The sequence below is a fragment of the Python bivittatus genome, unplaced genomic scaffold (genome assembly GCF_059951505.1).
Source record: "Python bivittatus isolate LINGU-HERP-01145 unplaced genomic scaffold, Pbiv_v1 ctg000080_np1212, whole genome shotgun sequence".
NCBI classification, from domain to species: domain Eukaryota; kingdom Metazoa; phylum Chordata; class Lepidosauria; order Squamata; family Pythonidae; genus Python; species Python bivittatus.
The window spans coordinates 19866850-19887409 of NW_028277035.1; the positions used below are offsets into that span (position 1 = coordinate 19866850).

The 20560-nt window shown below is 39.0% G+C and overlaps 1 protein-coding gene across 2 annotated transcripts in view; it reads left to right on the forward strand.

The window, feature by feature from the left end:
- The window catches only part of SPDL1 (spindle apparatus coiled-coil protein 1), a 39356-nt gene that overhangs the window by 3816 nt on the left and 14980 nt on the right, over positions 1 to 20560 (forward strand). Inside the window, exons 2-11 of one of the 2 annotated variants that reach the window (XM_088133618.1) lie at positions 6289 to 6471; positions 7146 to 7322; positions 10157 to 10351; positions 10580 to 10729; positions 11990 to 12088; positions 12541 to 12651; positions 13412 to 13552; positions 14683 to 14789; positions 16139 to 16326; positions 20224 to 20530. In XM_088133618.1, coding sequence (XP_087989744.1) covers positions 6307 to 6471; positions 7146 to 7322; positions 10157 to 10351; positions 10580 to 10729; positions 11990 to 12088; positions 12541 to 12651; positions 13412 to 13552; positions 14683 to 14789; positions 16139 to 16326; positions 20224 to 20530 — 1640 coding nt within the window. In that variant the 5' untranslated portion in view covers positions 6289 to 6306. Of the gene's footprint in view, positions 1 to 6288; positions 6472 to 7145; positions 7323 to 10156; positions 10352 to 10579; positions 10730 to 11989; positions 12089 to 12540; positions 12652 to 13411; positions 13553 to 14679; positions 14790 to 16138; positions 16327 to 20223; positions 20531 to 20560 lie in introns of both variants that reach the window. The other variant, XM_007434275.4, reaches the window with a different exon arrangement.

Below are 20560 nucleotides of genomic sequence, written 5' to 3' on the forward strand. Positions count from 1 at the left end.
TTCTTTTAAGGTGTAATAAAGAGTTGGTGAATTACACAACAGGGATCAAACACAAATGTAGTATGTCACGTAGTAAGCAAATAATTGTGTGGTTTTTTTTCTTCTGTATGATGTTTTAAGGAATACACCATAAATACTTATAAAAAGAGAATAATTAGACTAAGATGCTATAATAGAAGTGGGAAATAGGGTGGTAATATTGGAGTGAAAAATATCATTTTTCACGATAACTATTATAATAGAAAGTGTGTAACTTTAAGAACCCTTACAGGATGGTCATTTTACCAAGGACAGTGAATAAATCTAACTAGAGGAAGCCATAACTTTGCATTGAAGTAGGAAGCTGTTTCAGGTTTGAGGTCACATTAGGAGTTCTGAGAAATGATTGGGGGATTCATCTTCAAAATGGCTGCAATGAAGGTGTTACTCATAGACTAGGCTCAGAACAAGTTAAAATAGATTAAATTTCATAAATGCTAGTATATAAGGAATTATGAAATACAGGTGTACTTGTAAAATACATTCTTCTCCCCAACCTCATAAAAAATTGAATTCTTAATCTGACAGTAATAATAGGAATAGCTTATTTCCTTCACCTAGCTGTAAAATGAAATTATTTTCAATCTCTACTTATAAAATAAATCAACTTTAACCACCTATAATTCACTAAACTCAATTAACATAAATATTATTTTCCTAGTCCTCCCTCCTTACTGAGACGAGGGGGAAAGTAATTTGAGTGGAGAAAGATTTTTTTGGCTGGTGTGGGTCTTCCGGGCTGTGTGGCCGTGTTCTGGAAGTTTTGTTTCCTAACGTTTCGCCAGCATCTGTGACCAGCACCTTCAGAGAGCAGGAGCACAGACAGGAACAGTTCTCTCTGTGCCCAGGATGATGTGACCCTGTTGTGGGTATTTATAGAGATCTGAGGGGGGGGATTGTGTGTGTGGGGGGGGGTTAGGGTGTGTGTGGGGGGTGTTGGGTTTGGGTTAATGAATGGCTGCTTGTTTTGGTGTCAGATCCCTCCTGCATTGTCATCAATTTGACGGAACGCCAGCTCACGCCAGAAGAAACCACCATCCTAGCCAAGGGAGGAAACTTCTCAATCATACACACATATTCTGACACCAAAACAAGCAGCCACTCGTTAACCCAAACCCCACACCCCCCCAACCCTCCCACCACACACCCCCATCCTCCCCCCCATCGATCTCTATAAATACCCACAACAGGGTCACATCATCCTGGGCACAAGTGGGGAACCCAGGCAGTGACAGTAAATGTTAAGGAAGCTGCTGCTTGCCTGCATGAACTGGGTTGTCCCTCCTCCTGACCTGCTTGGAGAAGCCTGTTGCTTCTCTTCAAGAACTGGAAGGAAGCAAGGAGGGTGATAAGAGAACAGGAAAAATGTTTTTGGCAGTGGCTTGCAAAGTAGCAAAAAGCCAAGAAAGTGAATGGAGGGTGCTACAATTACACGGGGGGGGGGGGGGGGGGGAAGGATAACCATTTTTCAGCACTTGTCCTGGTGAATTATTACTGCCTTTTCTCATCTCTTCCTTAGTGAGATCTTCACTCACTTTTGATAATATTGTAGAAACAAGGAAGATAGCAGTGGCAGTAAAGGAAGCTAAGGAGATAAGCTGTTTCTTGCTTCTTGCAAAGCAATAAAGGTCTCTCAGACTGGGTTTGCCCAGCCAAGTAAACCCAATCTGCTACTACTTAAGCTACTACTTAACTGGTATGGTGGCAGACAACTAAAGAAATAATGGTTTGCCCCAGCTAAGTAGATACAGTTTGGAGTGTATCTCAGTATGTTTTGTTGCTGAGAGATCCTGGATTTTTGTTTTCTTTTATTGTACCAAAAAAAAGTATATAGAATTAGCATGGAGGATGAAAAATCAAACAAAAACCATAGAGTTGGGGTGCCTGTTTTTGTGAAGTCCAACACCACTTTTGAAAATTCCAAGGCCACAATCTTCTTCTAGGTTTGGTCATCATAATTTGATCAGTTAGGATAAGTAGCTAATAAAAATCTAAATAAATAAATTGGAGCCAAGAAATTATCGTGTTTCTGGATGGAGACAACATTTTAGACCTTAAGATGATTCAATTTAAATGTTTATTGTAAATAGGTGCACAAATCAGTAGAGGAGGCTAAAGGATAATCAAGCAACTGAGAAACTGAAGATGAGGGAATGATGCTTGGGAAGAATTATGGGCAAAAATGCCCCACTAGTGAAGAGGTTGAGGCTATGATGGGGCATTTCTTCCACTACTGAACTCTGCTTGGCTCAGAAGGCTGCTTTAGAATGCCTTTCAAATAAATGAACATATGGAAGAAAGAAAGGTTTCATCACCCCAAGTTAGAATAGTTTCTTGCCCATTTCCAAGGGACCACTGGAAGGGGGGGCAAAGAATGGAGTAGTGGATGAGGATACAGTGCTGCCCGTGGGTGCCATCTTGTTGACCTAAGACCTGGAGCTACGTAAAACCTCATTGCTATAAGTTTTAGTACCATGTACTAACTTTAAAAGAGGTCCGCAGGCAAGTCTTATTCATGTCTGCATGAATTAAGGGGTTCTTACTGTCTGGTAAAGGGGTATACGATTATAGCCTTAGGGTTCTTTGATCCGTCTTTAAAATATCCTTAGTAAATTTCTATGCAAATTCAAGTGTTGTGATATTCTAGTTGTGTATGATTTTTTATATCTGATTTTCCTTAATAGGATTAGTGTAATTGATTTAATATACTAGGCCCTAAAGTTTGTTAAAACTGAGCAAAAAGTAACTATTAAAAGTTAAGTATAATGGTGTTGTCTTGATAAGTATTGGAAAGAAATGAGACTGGAATTGTTTGGCCTTAGTTACAGAGAATCACTGTTCTTTGGCAACCTTATAGGGTTTGGCAACCATGGAAATAGTGAACAAATAGATTGAAAAGGATTTGCATTTCAATTATCTCCCCATGTGGTTTAAGAAAAGCTATTCTAAAAGCCAGTAGTGATGGTGACAGAATCAACCGAAGATCTTCAAGATAAAAATAAAAAGATTTCCTAGTTAAAAGGCTTTATTTGGTTTAAATTTGTACTTTCATAAAATGGAATGCACTTGAAGGTGAGTTTCTAGTTTTTTCTTCACAAAATATTATTGGACTGAGAAGATTTGTTTTTTTTTTCCCCCCAGCATTCTTTGGAATATGGTAATGCTTACTTATTGCCAAGTGCATTTGCATTTAACTTTCAAATATTTTCTGTTTTAAGCATCCTGCGATAAATAGTTGTATTATGTGAAGTTGTAAAATGTTGTAAGAGTTCTTATTGGATATTAAACTCTTACTTAGTTTACTACCTGACTCAATATTATTTGACTGCTAGTTTAAAATGTTTGTACATTACTGATGGCTCTAAAAGATACTGCATAATGTAGTTATTATGCAGACTGAAGCTACATAGCTTAATCACGAGAAAGAAATGATAAAGACCCTTGCATTCATTGCCATTATTTAAGTACAGCTAATATTGATTAGCTTTCATTATAATAATATTGTTGACAATAAAAATTTCGGAGTCTTAAAGTTCATAAAGCCATCAATCACATTTATGATATAAATATTCATTTGCAGTTTTAATGGATAGAGATAGTGATGAAAGATAAATTCATGATTGTTAATGTGGCAGGATAAATGTGGATTTTTTTGTTTTACCAGATCATGCCTCTGCTAATTGAGTGGGTGGATTCTTTTGGAATTAAGGTCTGCAGAGTCTGATCCCTTGTGGTGTCAGCCTAGAATCAAATTTATTATGAACGTAACATAGATCTAGAGGATACTTGCATCCTTTACATATTAAATGTTTTAAGAGAAGAACTTGAAGAATTTGCAGGAATGCTTAAACTAGCATGGCCTAGGTTACTAACATAAACATATGGGTTGTATCCTATTGCTCTGGAAATCCAATACTACATTTCAGGATAAAAGTTATTTGTTTTCTGTTAACGTACTCTGAGTTTGGATTAGTTTTGCAATTTACTTGGTACTTTCTTTGGGAAGTTACTGTTATAAACTTTCTAACTGTGCTTTTCAAAGCTTCTAGGAAGGTGTGACTCAAATTAGTTACAATCAGCAGTACTGTTTGGGCAATTTAATTATATGGTGATCTAACCTCTGTTCTGTATGGATTTGTCTAAAGTTTTGTTTCCCTTTCTTTCTCCTACCTTTCCACTATCTTGTTTTTAAACATTTGATATCTGTTGGTAGTTTAGCAACTAGAGTAAGCATTCACCTTGCCTTTCATTTTGTTAAAAGTCCAGGAATCTTTTAATGTGAACTAGACAACCTGCAACCTGTTGGGTCGTGGTTTCAGAGATATTTCCTTACCTAAACAGAGAAACAGAATGAGCAAGGGCAAAAAAGCAGTGGGAGTGTGAGCAACTTGTGAGAAGCTGGCAGGGAACGTCAGAAATCTCCCTCCCTCATATAATATAGGTTGGCACCATTTGCCCTCCCTTCACAACCCTCAGGAGAACCCTGGTGAAGCCGCCTCTTCCTTGGCTGACCTGAGAAACTGCCTGCCACTTTGCTGGGGAAGATGGAACAAAGGGAGCCACAGAAAGGAAAACTGCACCCCCTCTCCTCATTCTGTCCCCCCAAGGCCTCCCTCCCTCGAGGGAGGAAGTGGGCTCATCCATTGACTGCCAGCCCTACCTTGCCAGCAGGCATCCCAGTCCTTCCCTCAACACCCACCACTGTTAAGAGATTTCAGATTTCTGCCTCGTTTACAAAGCAGCCAATCACTGCTTGCCTGTCGGGCCTTGCCACCAACCAATTAGGCGCAGGGGACATGGTTGGGGATACACCCATGATGATCACATGACCTGGGCTGACCACGGCGCAGCAATGCTGAAGTGGCTACAAATTTCTCAAATTTCAATTCCACTGGAGTCATGGGTCCTGGAGTTTGGACACATTCTATAAGTTAGCCCATTTGAGATACCTTGGTTCAAAAATCGTTGCCCTATGATGCCCTGTTTTACCCAGTTAAAGGTTATAGACATGAGAGATTTATTAGCATATGGATTGATGAGACAGGATTCCAACTGCACCCTAAGCCATAAAGTATTTGGCTTTGCATGTAATGTGAGCCCAACTGATAGTAAACTGTGGTTAAGTAAACCATAGCACAGTTTGTAAACCCAATCTTAATGCAATTTAGTATCAGGCTAAGAGTGCTAAGACCACTGTGTTCTTCTCACTCAATTATTATATTTGTGTCCCCAAATATAAGAAACCCTTTGCCTTCATGCTGATGATGGAAGAACTGCAATACTTATATATGATACATTAATGGATTGGCTATTTATTTAGCATAAAATTATTTTAAAACTGTAGATGTCCTGTATTTTAAAGACCTAGTCAAACACAGCCTACATGTCTTGATTAAATATGGCACTGAGGTTAATAAATTGTTTGAGGAAGGGCTATGGGAGTTGTTGGTTAGTGGATGTTGCAGTTGGTTTATGAAAGTATAGTTAGTCTGCATTTGAAGAAGAAGGTTTTTAGAAGACTGCTGACCTCTTGGATGGCACAATAAGCCACAATGCCTTGAACCAATGAATGGAGTCTGCAGAACAATGTCCTATCAGTTGAGGATGTGGTGTGATTCTTGGTCTAGGAAGCTTCTAAGCATGGGATTTCTGTGTGGTTGCAGAAGTGGTGGACAAGCTGAATGAGTTGGCAGTGCTACAGATGAGTGGCTTTGAAGCTGCCAATAATCTGGCTGTCACAGAGCAGCCCAAAGTTGAACACATCTCTGCTTAATCTTTTAGGGGAAATTGTTAAGAAAGTGGTTGGATTGCAGGTTCAGAGGGTCTTGGAGGAAACAGATTATCTGGACCCTTTTTACTATGGCTTCAAACTGGGATACAGCACTGAGACAGCATTGGTCACACTTTTTAATGACCTGTGGCAGGCTGGAGATGGGGGAAGTACCTCTCTCCTGACCCTCCTTGATCTCTCAGCAGTCTTTGATATCATCAGCCGTGGTATTCTTTTGGACCAGCTCAGGGGGTTGTGAGTGGGAGGCATGGTGTTATGGTGGTTCTCCTTTCTCCCAGGCTGGCTCCAGTCAGTGTTGGTGGGGGTCCTTTGCTTTGTGGGTCATCCATAGGATTAAGTTTCAGTATATAAATTATGAATGGGGGGGGGTGTCTTATAAATCCCATATTTAAGTAGATATGTGGATTTTACCCATAGTAGCTTGATTTTTTTAAAAAAAAATTGTATATCACATATAGTTTCAGTGTTAAAAGAAAATGGAGACGGATGGAGACATAATTTCACATCTTCGGTGTCAACTGAAAGAAGCTGAAGAGGAAAGAAGAAAAGCGGCAGAGTATGGTTTAAAGCTGGTGGAAAGCGAAAACTTGCTGCAGAATCGGCTAGATGAAATGCAAAATGAAATGGTCACCATAACAGAGGTGAAATTTTAAGCACTGTAGAAGAGGTTGTTTTTTACCTTGATAAGTTGTACTCCCTGACAAGCCTAAATGTTATTGCTGTGGAAAGAAATAGTTAACATTAAGAAATACAGTTTTTCTGCATAGTTTCCTAGACCAGATTGGTAATAATTTTAAAGGTTTTGAAATGGAATATTGTAATTGTCTTGCATAAATTAAGACTGAGGTTAATGGTTGTTACTATCACACAGAAAGCATTCTGCATATTCTTCTTTAGCTGTAAACTGAGTTTTCTCTTCTTCCAATGCCTGTGTACCAATAATTAAATTTACAATTAGGATATACCATTATGAAGAAAAACATTGCTATCCTATATGGCCAACATTCCTAAATATAAACTGTGCGTGTTTTCCCAACTATTAGTATAACTAACTATCCCATTAATATGATTCATTATATGAATAATTGAATATTTATTTAATTTCCCCCATGAGCAAGGGGAGTGGAACTTATGCTTTCCCCTTGTTCCAGTCTAGCAGCTTTTGCGTCTAAATCTTCTTTGATGCATGTAAGAAATGTGCACAAAAGAAATGTGCAGCCTTTTAGTCTTTGCCAAGGTGAGCACATTCGCTTACCACTGTGCTTCCATAACGGGTGTCTTTCTTTGTTATAACTCCATGATGCTTCTTTTTCAGAATTTTGAACAAGAAAAATATACTCTCCAGAGAGAAGTAGAATTGAAGAACCGAATGTTGGGAAGTTTAAATCTTGAATGTGAGGCTCTTAAGCAGCAGCAAAATGTACAGCTGGATGCACTGTGTAGGCAACTGGAAACATTACATGGGCGAGAAATAAATGAGCTTAAAAATAAGGTGCATTATACAAAGAATAAGATGAATGTGCTATTTACAATAATTTCTCCTTTCTAATAATGATCAACTCCCATCTTTAGAATGTTCTGGAGATAATACACCTGTTGACAAATCTATTCTGAATTGGAGTATCTTTCTGGTTATTATAATACTAATTTATTGCTATTTATTAATTTTGATTACATACTGCATGATAGGATTGCAGGAAAGCTTTTTGAGGTATCTGAGCTATATCGTACAGCCTGTGTTTTGATAGTGTAGTGGTTAGAGCGCCGCTCTTTGACGTGGGAGACCAGGTTCGAATCCTGCCTAGTACCTACCCTACCAGTAGGGGTCTTTGGGCAATATCTCCTAATGCTTCAGCTGCTATTATCAGACTCCCACCCAGACAGGCTAACACAAGGAAGGACAGTGCTGATCATGAAAGACCCCCATAAGGGAACAGCACCATCCAACTACCGGCCAATAACCTGTTTCCCCACAACATGTAAAGTCCTATCAGGCATCATAACTGCCAAGCTACAGGTTCATATGGGCCAGTACATGAGCACAGGTAAGAAGGGCATTGGGCAAAACACTAGTTGCTCATAGAGTAGTCGCCCAACGTTCAAGGTCTAGACAGACCAATCTCAGCACAGCCTGAATTGACTACAGGAAAGCCTATGACTCAGTGCCACACACATGGATCTGTGAATGCCTGGCGCTATACAAAGTCAACAGGACACTAAGGACCTTCCTCAAGAACTCAATGGGACTGTGGAAGACAACACTGGAAGTCAACCCAAGACAGCTCGCACAAGTGGCCATCAAGTGCGGCATGTACCAAGGTGATGCACTCTCCCTGCTGCTGTTCTACATAAGCTTGAGCCCCCTCAGCCAGATTACAAGGACTGGATATGGATACAAGTTCAAGAGTGGAACTACCATCAGCCGCCACCTCTACATGGATGACATCAACCTGTATACTAAGAGTGAACGAGACATCAACTTGCTGATCCACCTGACACGGATCTACAGGGAGGACATTGGGATGTCATTTGGACTGGTGAAGTGTGGCCAGATGGTGGCAAAGAGAGGAAAGGTAGTTAAGACTGATGGGGTGGAACTACCAGTGGGCCACATAGGAGACATACAAACCAGCTATAAGTACCTTGGTATCCCACAGTCACATGGGAACCACAATAAGGAGACAAGGAAGACCGCAACATTCAAGTACCACCAAAGGATAAGATAAGAGAGCCAGCTTAATGGGAAGAACAAGATTCATGACATCAACACACACACACCCTGCCTGTCGTCATATACCTGCCGGTATAATGAGCTGGCCAAAGGAGGGCATGGAGGCTGCCAATGTGAAGACCTGGAAGCTCCTCACAATGTATGGAGGTTTCCACCCCAAGTCCAGCACCCAGAGACTGTACACCATCTGGAAAGAGGGCAGGTGGGGTCTGGTGAGTGTCAAAGGCACTGTCCTGGATAAAACCCAGAGCATCAGGAGTACATCAGTAAGATGGCACCCAAAGATGAGCTGCTGAGAGAATGCCTGAGACAGCAGCAGACATGATAGGAAAGTCAAATAGAAGAAGTGCCATGGCAAGACAAGACCCTACATGGGATGTACCATCGACAGATAGCTGAGGTAGCTAACATTGGGAAATCCTATCAGTGGCTGGAAAGGGCTGGACTAAAAGATAGCACTGAGGCACTGATCAAGGTAGCACAAGAACAGGCATTAAGCACCAGATCCATAGAAGCAGTGGTCTACCACACTAGACAGGGCCCAAGATGCAGACTGTGCAGAGAGGTGTCAGAGACAGTTCAACACATAACGGTGTAAGATGCAGAGACAGCATGCCAAGTGTAAGATGCAGAGGCACAACCAAGTTGCTTGCATTGTCCAGATGGGAGATTCTACAGAAGGTTGTGGATAATAACAGGGCTAAGATTCTATGGATCTTAGACCAGAGATCCAGATGGACAGGCAGGTACTGGGCAATCAGCCAGACATTGTGGTAGTAGACAAGGACCAGAAGACAGCAGTGGTGATAGATGTCATGGTGCCAAATGACAGCAACATCAGGAAGAAGGAATATGAGAAGCTGGAGAAGTACCAAGGTCTGAAGGAAGAACTAGAGAGGATGTGGAAAGTCAAGGCCAAAGTGGTCCCAGTCATGGTAGGAGCACTTGAGGCTGTGACTCCTAAGCTGGGAGAGTAGCTCCAACAGATCCCAGGAACAACATCAGAGCTCTCTGTCCAGAAGAGTGCAGTCCTAGGAACAGCTAAGAGGCTGTGCAGAACCCTCAAACTCCCAGGCCTCTGGTAGAGGACCTGAGAACAAGGAAGACACAAACCACCCTTAGGGGTGAGAGGGATTTTTTTTTTTTTTTAAACATACAGCCTATGTCCTCCATTTTTAAAATCCTGCTTTAGAGCAGAAAGGGTGGGATAGGGTAGAAAAGACGATACTACTTCAAATTACATGGTATCTTTAAAAAGGGCCACCCAACTGCATGTTTGTCTCTCTAGACTTCTTCCTTAGGGAATATGGTATAAAATTCTGGCAAGTACAATGTTGTCTTTTTAAAAATGCTAGTTTATTTAATAAACAGTGATTTGATCAACAAAGCTAGTAAAAAATTGTTGACCCTGCTTATGCATGCTTTCTTAAGTTTTAGAATGGAATAATGATGAGTTATACAGTAAATGCAATAGATAAAGGATTTCTAAGTCTGTATCAGGGCAAGGATATGTTGGTAAATGTGAAGAGGGATGTATATAAGGAAAGTGAAATCTAAAAGTTATTTCCCCCTTTGAAAAATACATTGTTTTATAGGTGGAAAAGCTAAAAGCAGAGCTAGATGAAGCATTACTTAGTGAGAAACAACTGAAGCATAAAGTGGACCATCTGAAAGATGTGATTGCTTCAAAATCAGAAGAACTACGCATAATGTCAGAACGTGTACAAGAAACTATGTCTTCAGAAGTGCTCAGTCTTCAACTTGAGCTGCTGTCCCTTGAAGAAGGAAAGGTATACATCAGATTCATCCTGAAACTCTTAGGTGTCCTGTGAATTTATAGATAATTTGCAGATGGCTAATCTTCCTGTTGGCTTCTAATCTATAGTTGATCATGTTTAAATATAGAAAGTAATTGAAATTAAATGTTGTATATTGGGCTGTTGTTCCTATAATTGTTTATACGTCAGAAAATAGAACTGCCAGTTAAATGATTCACATGGTGATTGATTTTGTGACAGGCAGACCTGGAAGACAAGTTACATGATCTGCAATATAGTAAAGAACAGCTGGAACTTGGAAATAGCAATTTAATGAATCGAGTAGCACGGCTTGAAGAAGAGAAAGAAGAGAAAGAAAAAGATCTTGTTTCTTTTTGCAATGCATTAGAGGTGATGTATTATATTGGTATTTATAGTGACAAAAGGATCGTGGGCTAAATAGAGAACAATATAATAAAGATTGATTTGTTTAAATAGAGTTGACTTATTGAAATAACTTTTTCCGTGTTTAGGGTTCTACAATATAAATGTTTTTAGCAGTGAGAAGCCAGTTGGCTTGCTATGGCAAACTTGCATGATGCTTTGCTGATCAAGTTGCTGGATTTGTTTCTTATGGACTTTACCTGAGGGGACGTGTTGTTAGCTACTACTTATTTTGTTAGGGATATACTTGTTTGAATCTGTAGAGAGGATAAATTGAGCCAATCATCTGTCAACTTGATTCTTGTTCTTCCAGGATTGTTTAAATATCAAAAGCTATTCTTTAGATCTGCCACTCCAATTACCAGACTGGCTTAATTTTTTTCCCCAAAACTAGTTAGTGATAAAACTTGTGCTTTGTCTTATACAATGTTAGTGATATATATGTTGCAGTGATCATAAGAGTAGCAAACCTCCCCCCGCCCCAAAAAAAGTTTAGCACAATCAGATATGATTAACACTTAGATGGAAAACCATTAGGAAATCTCAAGGCTGTAAGCTAGATGGAAAAAGAACCTTAGAAAAGGGCACTGGCAAACCACTTTCATATTCCTGCAAGGAAAACTAGAGGGATGTACCTGTGTAGTTACTAGGAGCTGAGCAAAATTTGAGGGAGATTTTTTTTTCTTAAAAAAACAAATCTAGGATGCTTAGTAGGAAGCTTATAACGTTATAAAAACGTTACCAAGATGTTCATAGTCGTATCCTTAGGTCCTACCTAGGTTTCATGCCCCATCTAGTATTTTACTTGGACTCTTTTAGTTTTAAAAAAAACAGTATAAGTTTGCTAGTATAGGACAAAGCAAAATGACAACCTGGAGGATTACATTCTTTTTATAAGAATGTTTCTGCACCTGCCTATACCCTGGTGTAGGCATAGAAGATAAAATGATAGGTAGCTGCAGTCTAGCACTCTACTTAGAACTGTGGCTCCCTGCTGTGAAAAAGGATTAAAATAAGTTAAAGCATAAAAGAGCATCCTGGGAAGCTATCAGGGAGCAATCTCAGCAGTTTGATTCTAGAAGTTGATGTTTTGCGACATATAATGCCACCATCATGTGTTCTCAAAATTCTGAATATCCCCAAGCCCCAAAAGGTTGGAGGGCTCTGTGCTGTATATATAGTATGTATTTCGTTTGGGTAAATTAACCATTTTTGACTGAAATTCAGAAAGCACGTGAGGTGAACCGAGATCTTCAAGTTCAGCTTGACCACGCACTACAGCAGGCCCTGGATTTTCCCAATCAAGGCAATTCTCTATTTGCTGAGGTACTAATCTTCATAAAAGTATATATTATTTCTAACAAAGCCATTGTTAGTTTCAAAGCCTTCTTTTATTTAGTCACTTCTCAATACCAATTCTCTTGAATTACAGTATTTCTTCATTTGAAACACATGCCAGATATTTTGAACAAATATTTTAACTGAAGTCTTAATATAGATTCTTTCAAACTTGTGTTGTGGAAACAATTGTGTTCGGCAGTTATTTTTAAAATGAGCTGGCAAATACCTAGAACCTACATGGCTTTGATTTGGTAAATAATATGGCAAAGTTGTTAACTGTCATTACTTACCTTTCTAAGCAACTTATATGATCATGTCTATACACTGTCATTTCTCTTATACCAGCTTTCCTGGGAAACTGTATGACTTGCTATAAATATTACATGCATTAGAATGTGAACCAATTTAAGTTGTGGGGTTTTTTTTTGTCATTATAGGTAGAGGACCGTAGAGTAGAAATGGAGCGTCAACTAATTAGCATGAAAGTAAAATATCAGTTGCTACAAAAACAGCATACTTTCACTAGAGAACAATTGCAAAGAATCAAGGTATTGTTAATTTAAAATTTGTTTGGTTATAGGAAAAAAATCTTTAGTTCATTTATGCTAGAATTTTATACTTCCTAATAGCTAAGCATTTCTGTTTCACATACAAAACAGTTATGGAATTAAGATGTGATATAGTTATGGAATTAAGAAAGCAACCATGTTTAAATAACAACGCTGTTTCATCTGTGTAGCATATATGTCACTTGATATGTAAAAGCTGCTTTTCTAGAAACAAGTTGCATTCAAAGAAGCTAAGAACAAATGCTATCTCAAATTACTTTTCACTTCCAATACTGTAACAAAAAACAATGGTACATGGCACATTCTTTAATCATGACTCAGCAAAACTGTGTCATTATCTTCCTGACACAAATATCTACACTAGTGTTTCTCAACCTTGACAATTTTAAGATGTGTGGACTTCAGCTCCCTGCTGGCAGGGGAATTCTGGGAGCTGAAGTCTGTACATCTTAAAGTTGCCAAGGTTGAGAAACACTGATCCATACTGTTTCTGATGTAGTAAACCAAGCCATGTTGTTACGAAATATTAGGAGGGTGTTAGCTTTGGTTGATGTGCAAACTTAACTACTCTTAGGAAGAGCTTGCCACAGTACCCATGATTGATGTTTACAGCTGGTACAAAACAGATACTTACAAGGACTGCTGTTAAATCTCATAGCACTGACTGGTTGCCTGAATATATTTTAGAACAGAATGTTTGTTTAAAAAAAATTTGAGCAAAATCTGGTTTGGTTTGTAGCTACAGATGGCTACTCTCCTAAGAATGAAAGGTTCGCAAGGGAAGCATGATCAGCTGGAACGTTTACAAAGCATGCTTCAACAAAAGAATGGTGAAATAGAAGAACTTCTCATGAAAGTGAAACAATTAGAAAAATCTATGGTAGGTACATGACTAAATTATCAAATCTTTATTGGCAGTTGGCCAAGGAATGGTATAGAATTAGACTGGAAAACGTTACACAGAGTAAGCATACGCAGCAAACATGGAACCATGTAATGGTAGTGAGTGACTTGACCATAAATACATAGGATGTGCTACTGAAGAGAATAGATTTCCTGGATAAGAATTTATGCAGAAAGTAACATGGGGTGGGGGCCCTTTCTCTTTTACACACTGGGATTAGTGGGAAGGATTCCAAGTGAGGGACCCGCTGGCAGGTAGGTGGTGGCAGCAAGAACTATCAAGTCACACCCCCAGGAAGGAAGTAGAAGTAGGGTGTTTAAACCCAGAGGGTTTCAGGAAAGTGGGTGGAGGTGAGATCCTAAGATTTCATCACTAATATTCAGTGGCAAAATGACTAAATTACAACAGTGCAATTTCTGTTTTTCAGCTTATAGTGTGATCTTAAGAATGGAATAGGAGCAATTTGCTTTAGAGAAGCCCAAAAGTGGGGTAAAAATGAAATTTGGCTACACATCTTCCAGTGATATCACAGAACGACTTTTGGTGGCTTTCACCTCTATCCCTATCCCAAACACTGTTCACCCCTGTTATAGATCATACTGAAGGACTTGGGAAATTCCATTACTGATGGACAGTACACACAATAGTCTGCTCTGTCAATCTCAGTTCCAGGAAGTACAATAAAGAAGAGACAGAACTGGTGCTACAACTTTGCATTTGATGTAAAGCCAAGCTTTGATATTCAATGAGCAAGCCATTTTGGGATAAGAACCCGAGATAGCTATTTTTCCCTGGCTGTGCTTTCTAGACTGATTTCAAGAAACACAAAAGCAACAAAATAGATTTGGTATTATTTGGTATGTAAGTTGTTCATTTCTTTAATAGGTTGATAATGTTCCTCTGAGATGGCTGTATCTATACATTCTCTTTTACATTCATATGTTTTGCCTCAAAGCATACAGCATAATTTTTATTACATTTGAATGGGATACTTTTTCCTTTAATAATATTATCTGTTGCCATAACTTTTTGTCATTAGCAGATAACTAAAATTACCAAAGGCCAATATTTAGCTTTAATTTTTATTATAATTGTTTACCCAGAAGGTATCTGAGAACTCAAGAGAACTGAAACCGTCTAATGCCTCAGAATATGCAGAATTTGAAGGTGGCTATTATGTTGATTTGCTTCAAATGAAACTTGAGAATTCAGAGTAAGTCTTGTGAGGTCTAATTGTGGAAATTGACAGCCTGATTGAGCCATGGCATATTAATTTGGATTAGAGTATTAGCTCAGTCTTTTCTAAATGCTAAGTTGTTAGATTTTCTTGAGTTTTGTTACTGTCTTGATTAAAATAGCCATTGCTAAAATGCTATCTTCTTTTACTACTTGAGTAAAATCTTGGTTATGTGGTACATGGAAACAATAGCAGAGTTTAAGTAACACATTAAGTTGAAACTAAATAATACTATGGAGCATGTGTGTGAAATCAGCCACCATGTCTTGTAAACAGTGATTTATGGCATAGCATATTGTATGAATTTAGCCACAACATAATACATTACCTATTCAGACTTAGTATCTTGAATGAATCAGCCAAGGGTCACACATTAAGCCATAGTTTATTGAATAAGCTACAATGGCTGGGCACAGTATGGGTTGCAAAACAGAAGAGCTGAGTTCATATAATATGCTAAACTAAACAAATCATAATTTGCTTAGCCTGATGTATATGAACCCAATGACCATGTGCAAGCATTCTACCTGAAAGAGTACACTAGGAAGCTACAGATAGCATGAAAAATAATTTTCTCTTCTTTATCCTGCCACTAATTCAACTTCCAGAGGATGAAAAAATAAATAAGGAAAAACAATTTACTTGCATGCAACAAAAAGGACGGCACTTTGAAGATTAGTAGTGATTTTAAAAACTAAAAAACCTATTTTCTTTAGAATATTAATATGAACTGTTGAAGAGTTCAGAATTCTGGATGTTTCTTATCTGCTTTCTTCTCTTCCTCTACCTTACACAGTAGACTTAAGCTGAGAGATAGTGTCTATCTCAAAGGTATTTACTGGGTTTCCATAGCTGAGAGTGGACCCAAGGCTGGGCCTCCCTAGTCTTAGGGAGACTAACACCTTAATCATACTTTACACTGGCCATTTTCAGAATTCTTGATGTTAGTTTATCAGCCAGACTCAAACTTTCATAATATTTTTAGTGGGTGCAGCAGATGAAGCTGTGCTCTTCCTTCAATTTTGCCCCAATTTTTCCTGTACTCTAGCTCTATCCTGTAAGTGACAGATTGCCACTGGCTCAAAAAGCCATTACTGTTTGTATTGAGAGCAGTATATATCTTCTTGAATGGTTTTGGATGCTAATTTTGCTTTGTATTCTACACATTTTTACTACAAGTTAATCCTTATGCTGTGTGTTCAGTTGTGGGTTAAGTGAAAAAGATGGAATGAATTGAGACCTGCAATAAGGATACTGGAGTTTATGCAATTGTATGTTTTCTAATACTCACTTTTTCTTTTTTCTTTTCTTTTTTTTTTGGGTAGTAAGGAGAAAGAAAATTTGAAGAATGAATTGTCTTTACAGAGGATGAAAGCTTTATTTGAAAGTCAGCGAGTCTTAGAGATGGAGCGAAAGCTTTTTGTAAATGAAAAGCAACTTGAAGCTTGTCAAAGTGAGAACATAAATTTGCGTGTGCTTCTAGATGAACTGAAAATCAAATATGAACCAGAAGGTAATTATCCCTGTTCCCTAGTAAATCACCTCTTTCATCTGTATTCTGCCTTTTAGTGTGGGAACTGGCCGAGGTTCTTAAAGGCTTTTAGAGTTATACATTCACTGCATAGTCTCAACTGGGAATTGCTTAGTATTGTTTGGGCATAGCTGAGGATTCAGAAGCCTGGGAGAAACCTTGGAACAATATAGGTTATTCATTGCAGCAAATAGAGCAGGCTGCACAAACTCTTCTGTTTTCTTACAATGGAGGAATGTATCTTGAAAATGTGTTACTTCTCCCTCTTGCTTAAGGGGTTAAAGATGCATAGCAGTCTCTCTTTTCCAGTTATCAGTTTAGCTCCAGTTTGTGAAGTGTTGCTGAGAGCTGTGCTGCTTTCTCATTCTTTTTTTCTCTTTTATTACTTTCCCCCACAACTGGAAAGCATGTAGTCAGCCCAGTGTTGTCATCCCACACTTTAAAGGATCTCTCTGACACATAGGAGGAATGTGATTGTGGTTCAGACCACTAGCAGTCTTAGAAAGTGCAGCCCCCTGCCAAGGTGGATTCCTTCTTTTTCCCCAGGAGCTATCCGCTTCATTTGTATAGGGAGTGCCATCTGTGAATCATGCACCAGATAGAGCTGCAGTTGGACTTACCTTGTTTTCTTCAGAGTAATAGACAATACAGATCCTAGCATGAGCGGGATCACCCATCACTGAAGGCATTTTATTGCATCTGGAGTTCTGGATGTGGACACCATACTTGTTACCTAGCTTCTTTCATTCACTGCCTCTTGTTCTTCCAGCCACCTGAAGAAGAACACATGTTTGATCCATGTGGTACTACTGTACCTAGAACAATATTCCATTTTGGCCAACATTGATCAGTATAGGAGCAAGGAACACAAGAAGGACTGTTCTTCTAATTCTTCTTATTGATGGACCTTTGCTGCCCCATCAAAGGGTCCATCACAGAGGGATAGTCAACAGTCTGTCAGCGTAAGTGGTGCAAATTGTAATCTTCACTTGAGGTTCTGTTCTTTAGGAGGAAAGAAGAGGAAATGTCAATGGCTGAGGAAGCAAACCCATTTATACATGAGCCAGAATGTTGCAAAAGCAGATTTTCCTCAGATTACGGGTAGTCCTCACTTAACCATTCATTTAGTGACCACTTAAAGTTACAGCAGTGCTGAACAAAGGTATTTACAACCAGTCCTCACACTTACAACTGTTGCAGCACCCCCACAGTCACGTGATCATGATCTGGGCGCTTGGCAACCAGCTCGCACTTATGATGGTTGCAGTGTCCCAGGGTTACATGGTTGTCATTTGCGACCTTTCCAGCCACCTTACAGCAAGCAAAATCAATGGGGAACTGTGTGATTTGCTTAACGACCATGTGATTCACTTAATGGCTGTGGTGATTCACTTAATGACCACTGCAAAAAAGGTCATAAAATCGTGTGTGTCTTGCTTAACAACTGCCCCGCTTAACAATGAATTTTCTGGTCCCTATTTTGGTTGTTAAGTGAGGACTACCTGTAAAATTTATAAGACTTTTTCAACACTCACAAGCTAAGGAAGAACTAGTTTTCTTGATAACATGAAATCTATCCTCATTAAGAAATCATAAAACCTGGTGCAGAGGACTGACAAAGACTCTGCATACCTCAATTTGTGGTGATTTCCCCTTGGTAAATTGAGAGGCTAACTATTGCCGGTCCCTCCTGCATGAAAACAGAACTATTTATTTATTTTATTAGATTTAAAGGCAGCTTGACTTCAGAGTGACTCTAGACAGCTTACACTTTAAAAGAGTAAAAGCTAAGAGTAAAAGTTATGAGCACTGAGGAATGCAAGGAAGGCAATAAATTCTCACTGTGGAGAATTTTCAGTCTTTCCAGCCAAGGTCTGAGGGATCTGATGGGATTACTAACTCACAGCTTTTCCCATGGAGATCTTCACATACCCTCCCAACAGTAAGAGGCCTGCACAGAGACGGAGAGCTCCATCATTCAGAAGGATTTTTCCTTGTTTCTGTCTCTGAACCTCAGGAGTGGCCTGTTAAGGTTTAATCCTAGAACTGCTCCTGCCTTCCTCCCAGGCCTGCGGGCAGTAGCAGAAAAGCCTGCCAGGTCCTGTAGTTGGCTGCAGTGAAAAAGCTAATAAATCACCAAGGAGAAGGCCTCATTTCCTTCATTATTCTTTCCAACCCAGTAGAATGTTGGAGTTGCATAAATGGGCTTAGAACTTGGTCTGTCTGTCCATACAATTCTCCGAAAACAGAATGGACTGGCATCAAACTAGATGTTGGGGGAAGAGTTGGCAAAAGAAAGATCAAGGTCAAAAATGGTCTGGATCCAGTTGGGGGCTATAGCGGGGGAAAATTCTCCAGTTTATCACTGTGGGACAGACAAACTGGCAGCAGCTGAAAATGTTGGCAGCTGCTCCATTCTAAGCCTGTCTTCCCCCTTTTTCCCAGAGAGGGACTGTTATTAAGGGTTGCAAAGAATTCCAGAAGCCATGCTGTGCATGCTTTCCCTACCTTGTTAATCTTTCCAACTCAATGGAATATTGGAAAGAAATCACATAAATGAGATTGAGATTCTGCTTGTCTATCAGAGGGATAATGCTCTGAAAACTGAACAGAATGGGGGCAAATTTTCTGTATGAAGATGAGAGAGAAAAAGAAAGATCAAGTTATAATTTTTACTAACAAGTAAACACATGAAGAATTTTAAGATGTGAAATGCTAGTAAAAAGATAACACGTGGTATGTTGTGAGGAATGATTGTATGTTGAAAGAAGTGAAAATGATTGTGTATAAGAGTATGGTTCAGCCCACTTTGTTACATGGAAGTGAGAGTTGAATGTTGACAAGGAAAATGTTGGACATTTGTATTCAGCAGGCGCTCTTGTCAGAGGATATGCTTTTGGAACATAAGCAGAGTGCTGAAAGAATAGAGAATAACTTGAGTTGTACAATGCCCATTAAAAAAGAATAACATGCTCATATATAGTTGTCTTGGAAGCAGAATATGGGCACAGCTTAGCTGTCAGTGAATACTAACAGACATTCATTGTATTTGAAGTAAAAAGTAGATTTATTAAGAGAGACATGAGCTTCACTTCTACCTAAACTACATCTTGAAGAGAGGAAAACACAACAGAGGAAGAGAAAATGGAGACTGTTAAACATCGAGAACTACTTAACTAACAATAGGACAGGTGAGGAGATTCAGTCAGAAATAAATAGGATTGAATCACAAAACAAATATATGAAGGAGGAGTGAATAAGTTGCGAAGACTGAGAAAGTGGTGGTTGGATGGAATTGATGAGGAGTGAGAAATTAAAGAACAAGAAGCAATATATCATTGTGTGGGTGTGGTAGAAATAAGGATGGTTAGCCGGGATAGAAAGACACGATAAGATGTAGTGAATGGAGTTCATGGAAACTATTTAGTTAGATTTCCTTTTTTTTTCAAGCTTCTAACTTTAAAGTCTTTCCCTACTTCTGCCTCTTTTTCCACAAACTGCTCATCCTAGCATTGTTTATCCTAAAAGGGAATATGATGGGTGTGTGTCTCTGAATGAATGAATGAATGAATGAACAAACAAACAAACAAAAACAAACGAATGAGCTCTTGTAAATGTCAACATCTTAGGGAATGCTATAGTGAGATGAATGTTGAAATGTTCTTTCCTCTTGTTGCTCTGAATGAATGAAGCAAATTGTGGCTCATCGTGAAAACTGTATTTTAATAAGAACTTTTGTGTGCAATTTTGTCCCCATTAATTGTTAAGTTTGTGAGTCGGTGTATCACTACAAAAGTATATGTATATGCTAAAAAACACCCCTATATGAATTGTGTTCTAAAGAATTAATCTGGTTTAATTTTGTGTTCTCTTTCCTAGAGTTAATGGGAGACCTGATCAGCCTCAAGAAGGTTGCAAGGGATGGGCCTTCAGACAGCTTAAATATCAGAAATTCTGTGTGTGAATCTTCTTGTTCGCCATCTCAAAACAAGAAAGTGACAAAAGAGACCAAGGCTGCTCTAAAAACTTCACTTCAAGTTATGTCAGTGAATGTTGTTCCCCTTCCACCAATAGAACAAAGTGATCAGCCTGGAAAGAAGACAGTGAAAATTGAGGAGAAAGACTTTGACCAAACAGCTATAAATAAGAAAACTGGGAATGATACAGGATTGCTTCAGACCACCAGGTCAGTGTCTACTAATATGTATGTGCAAGA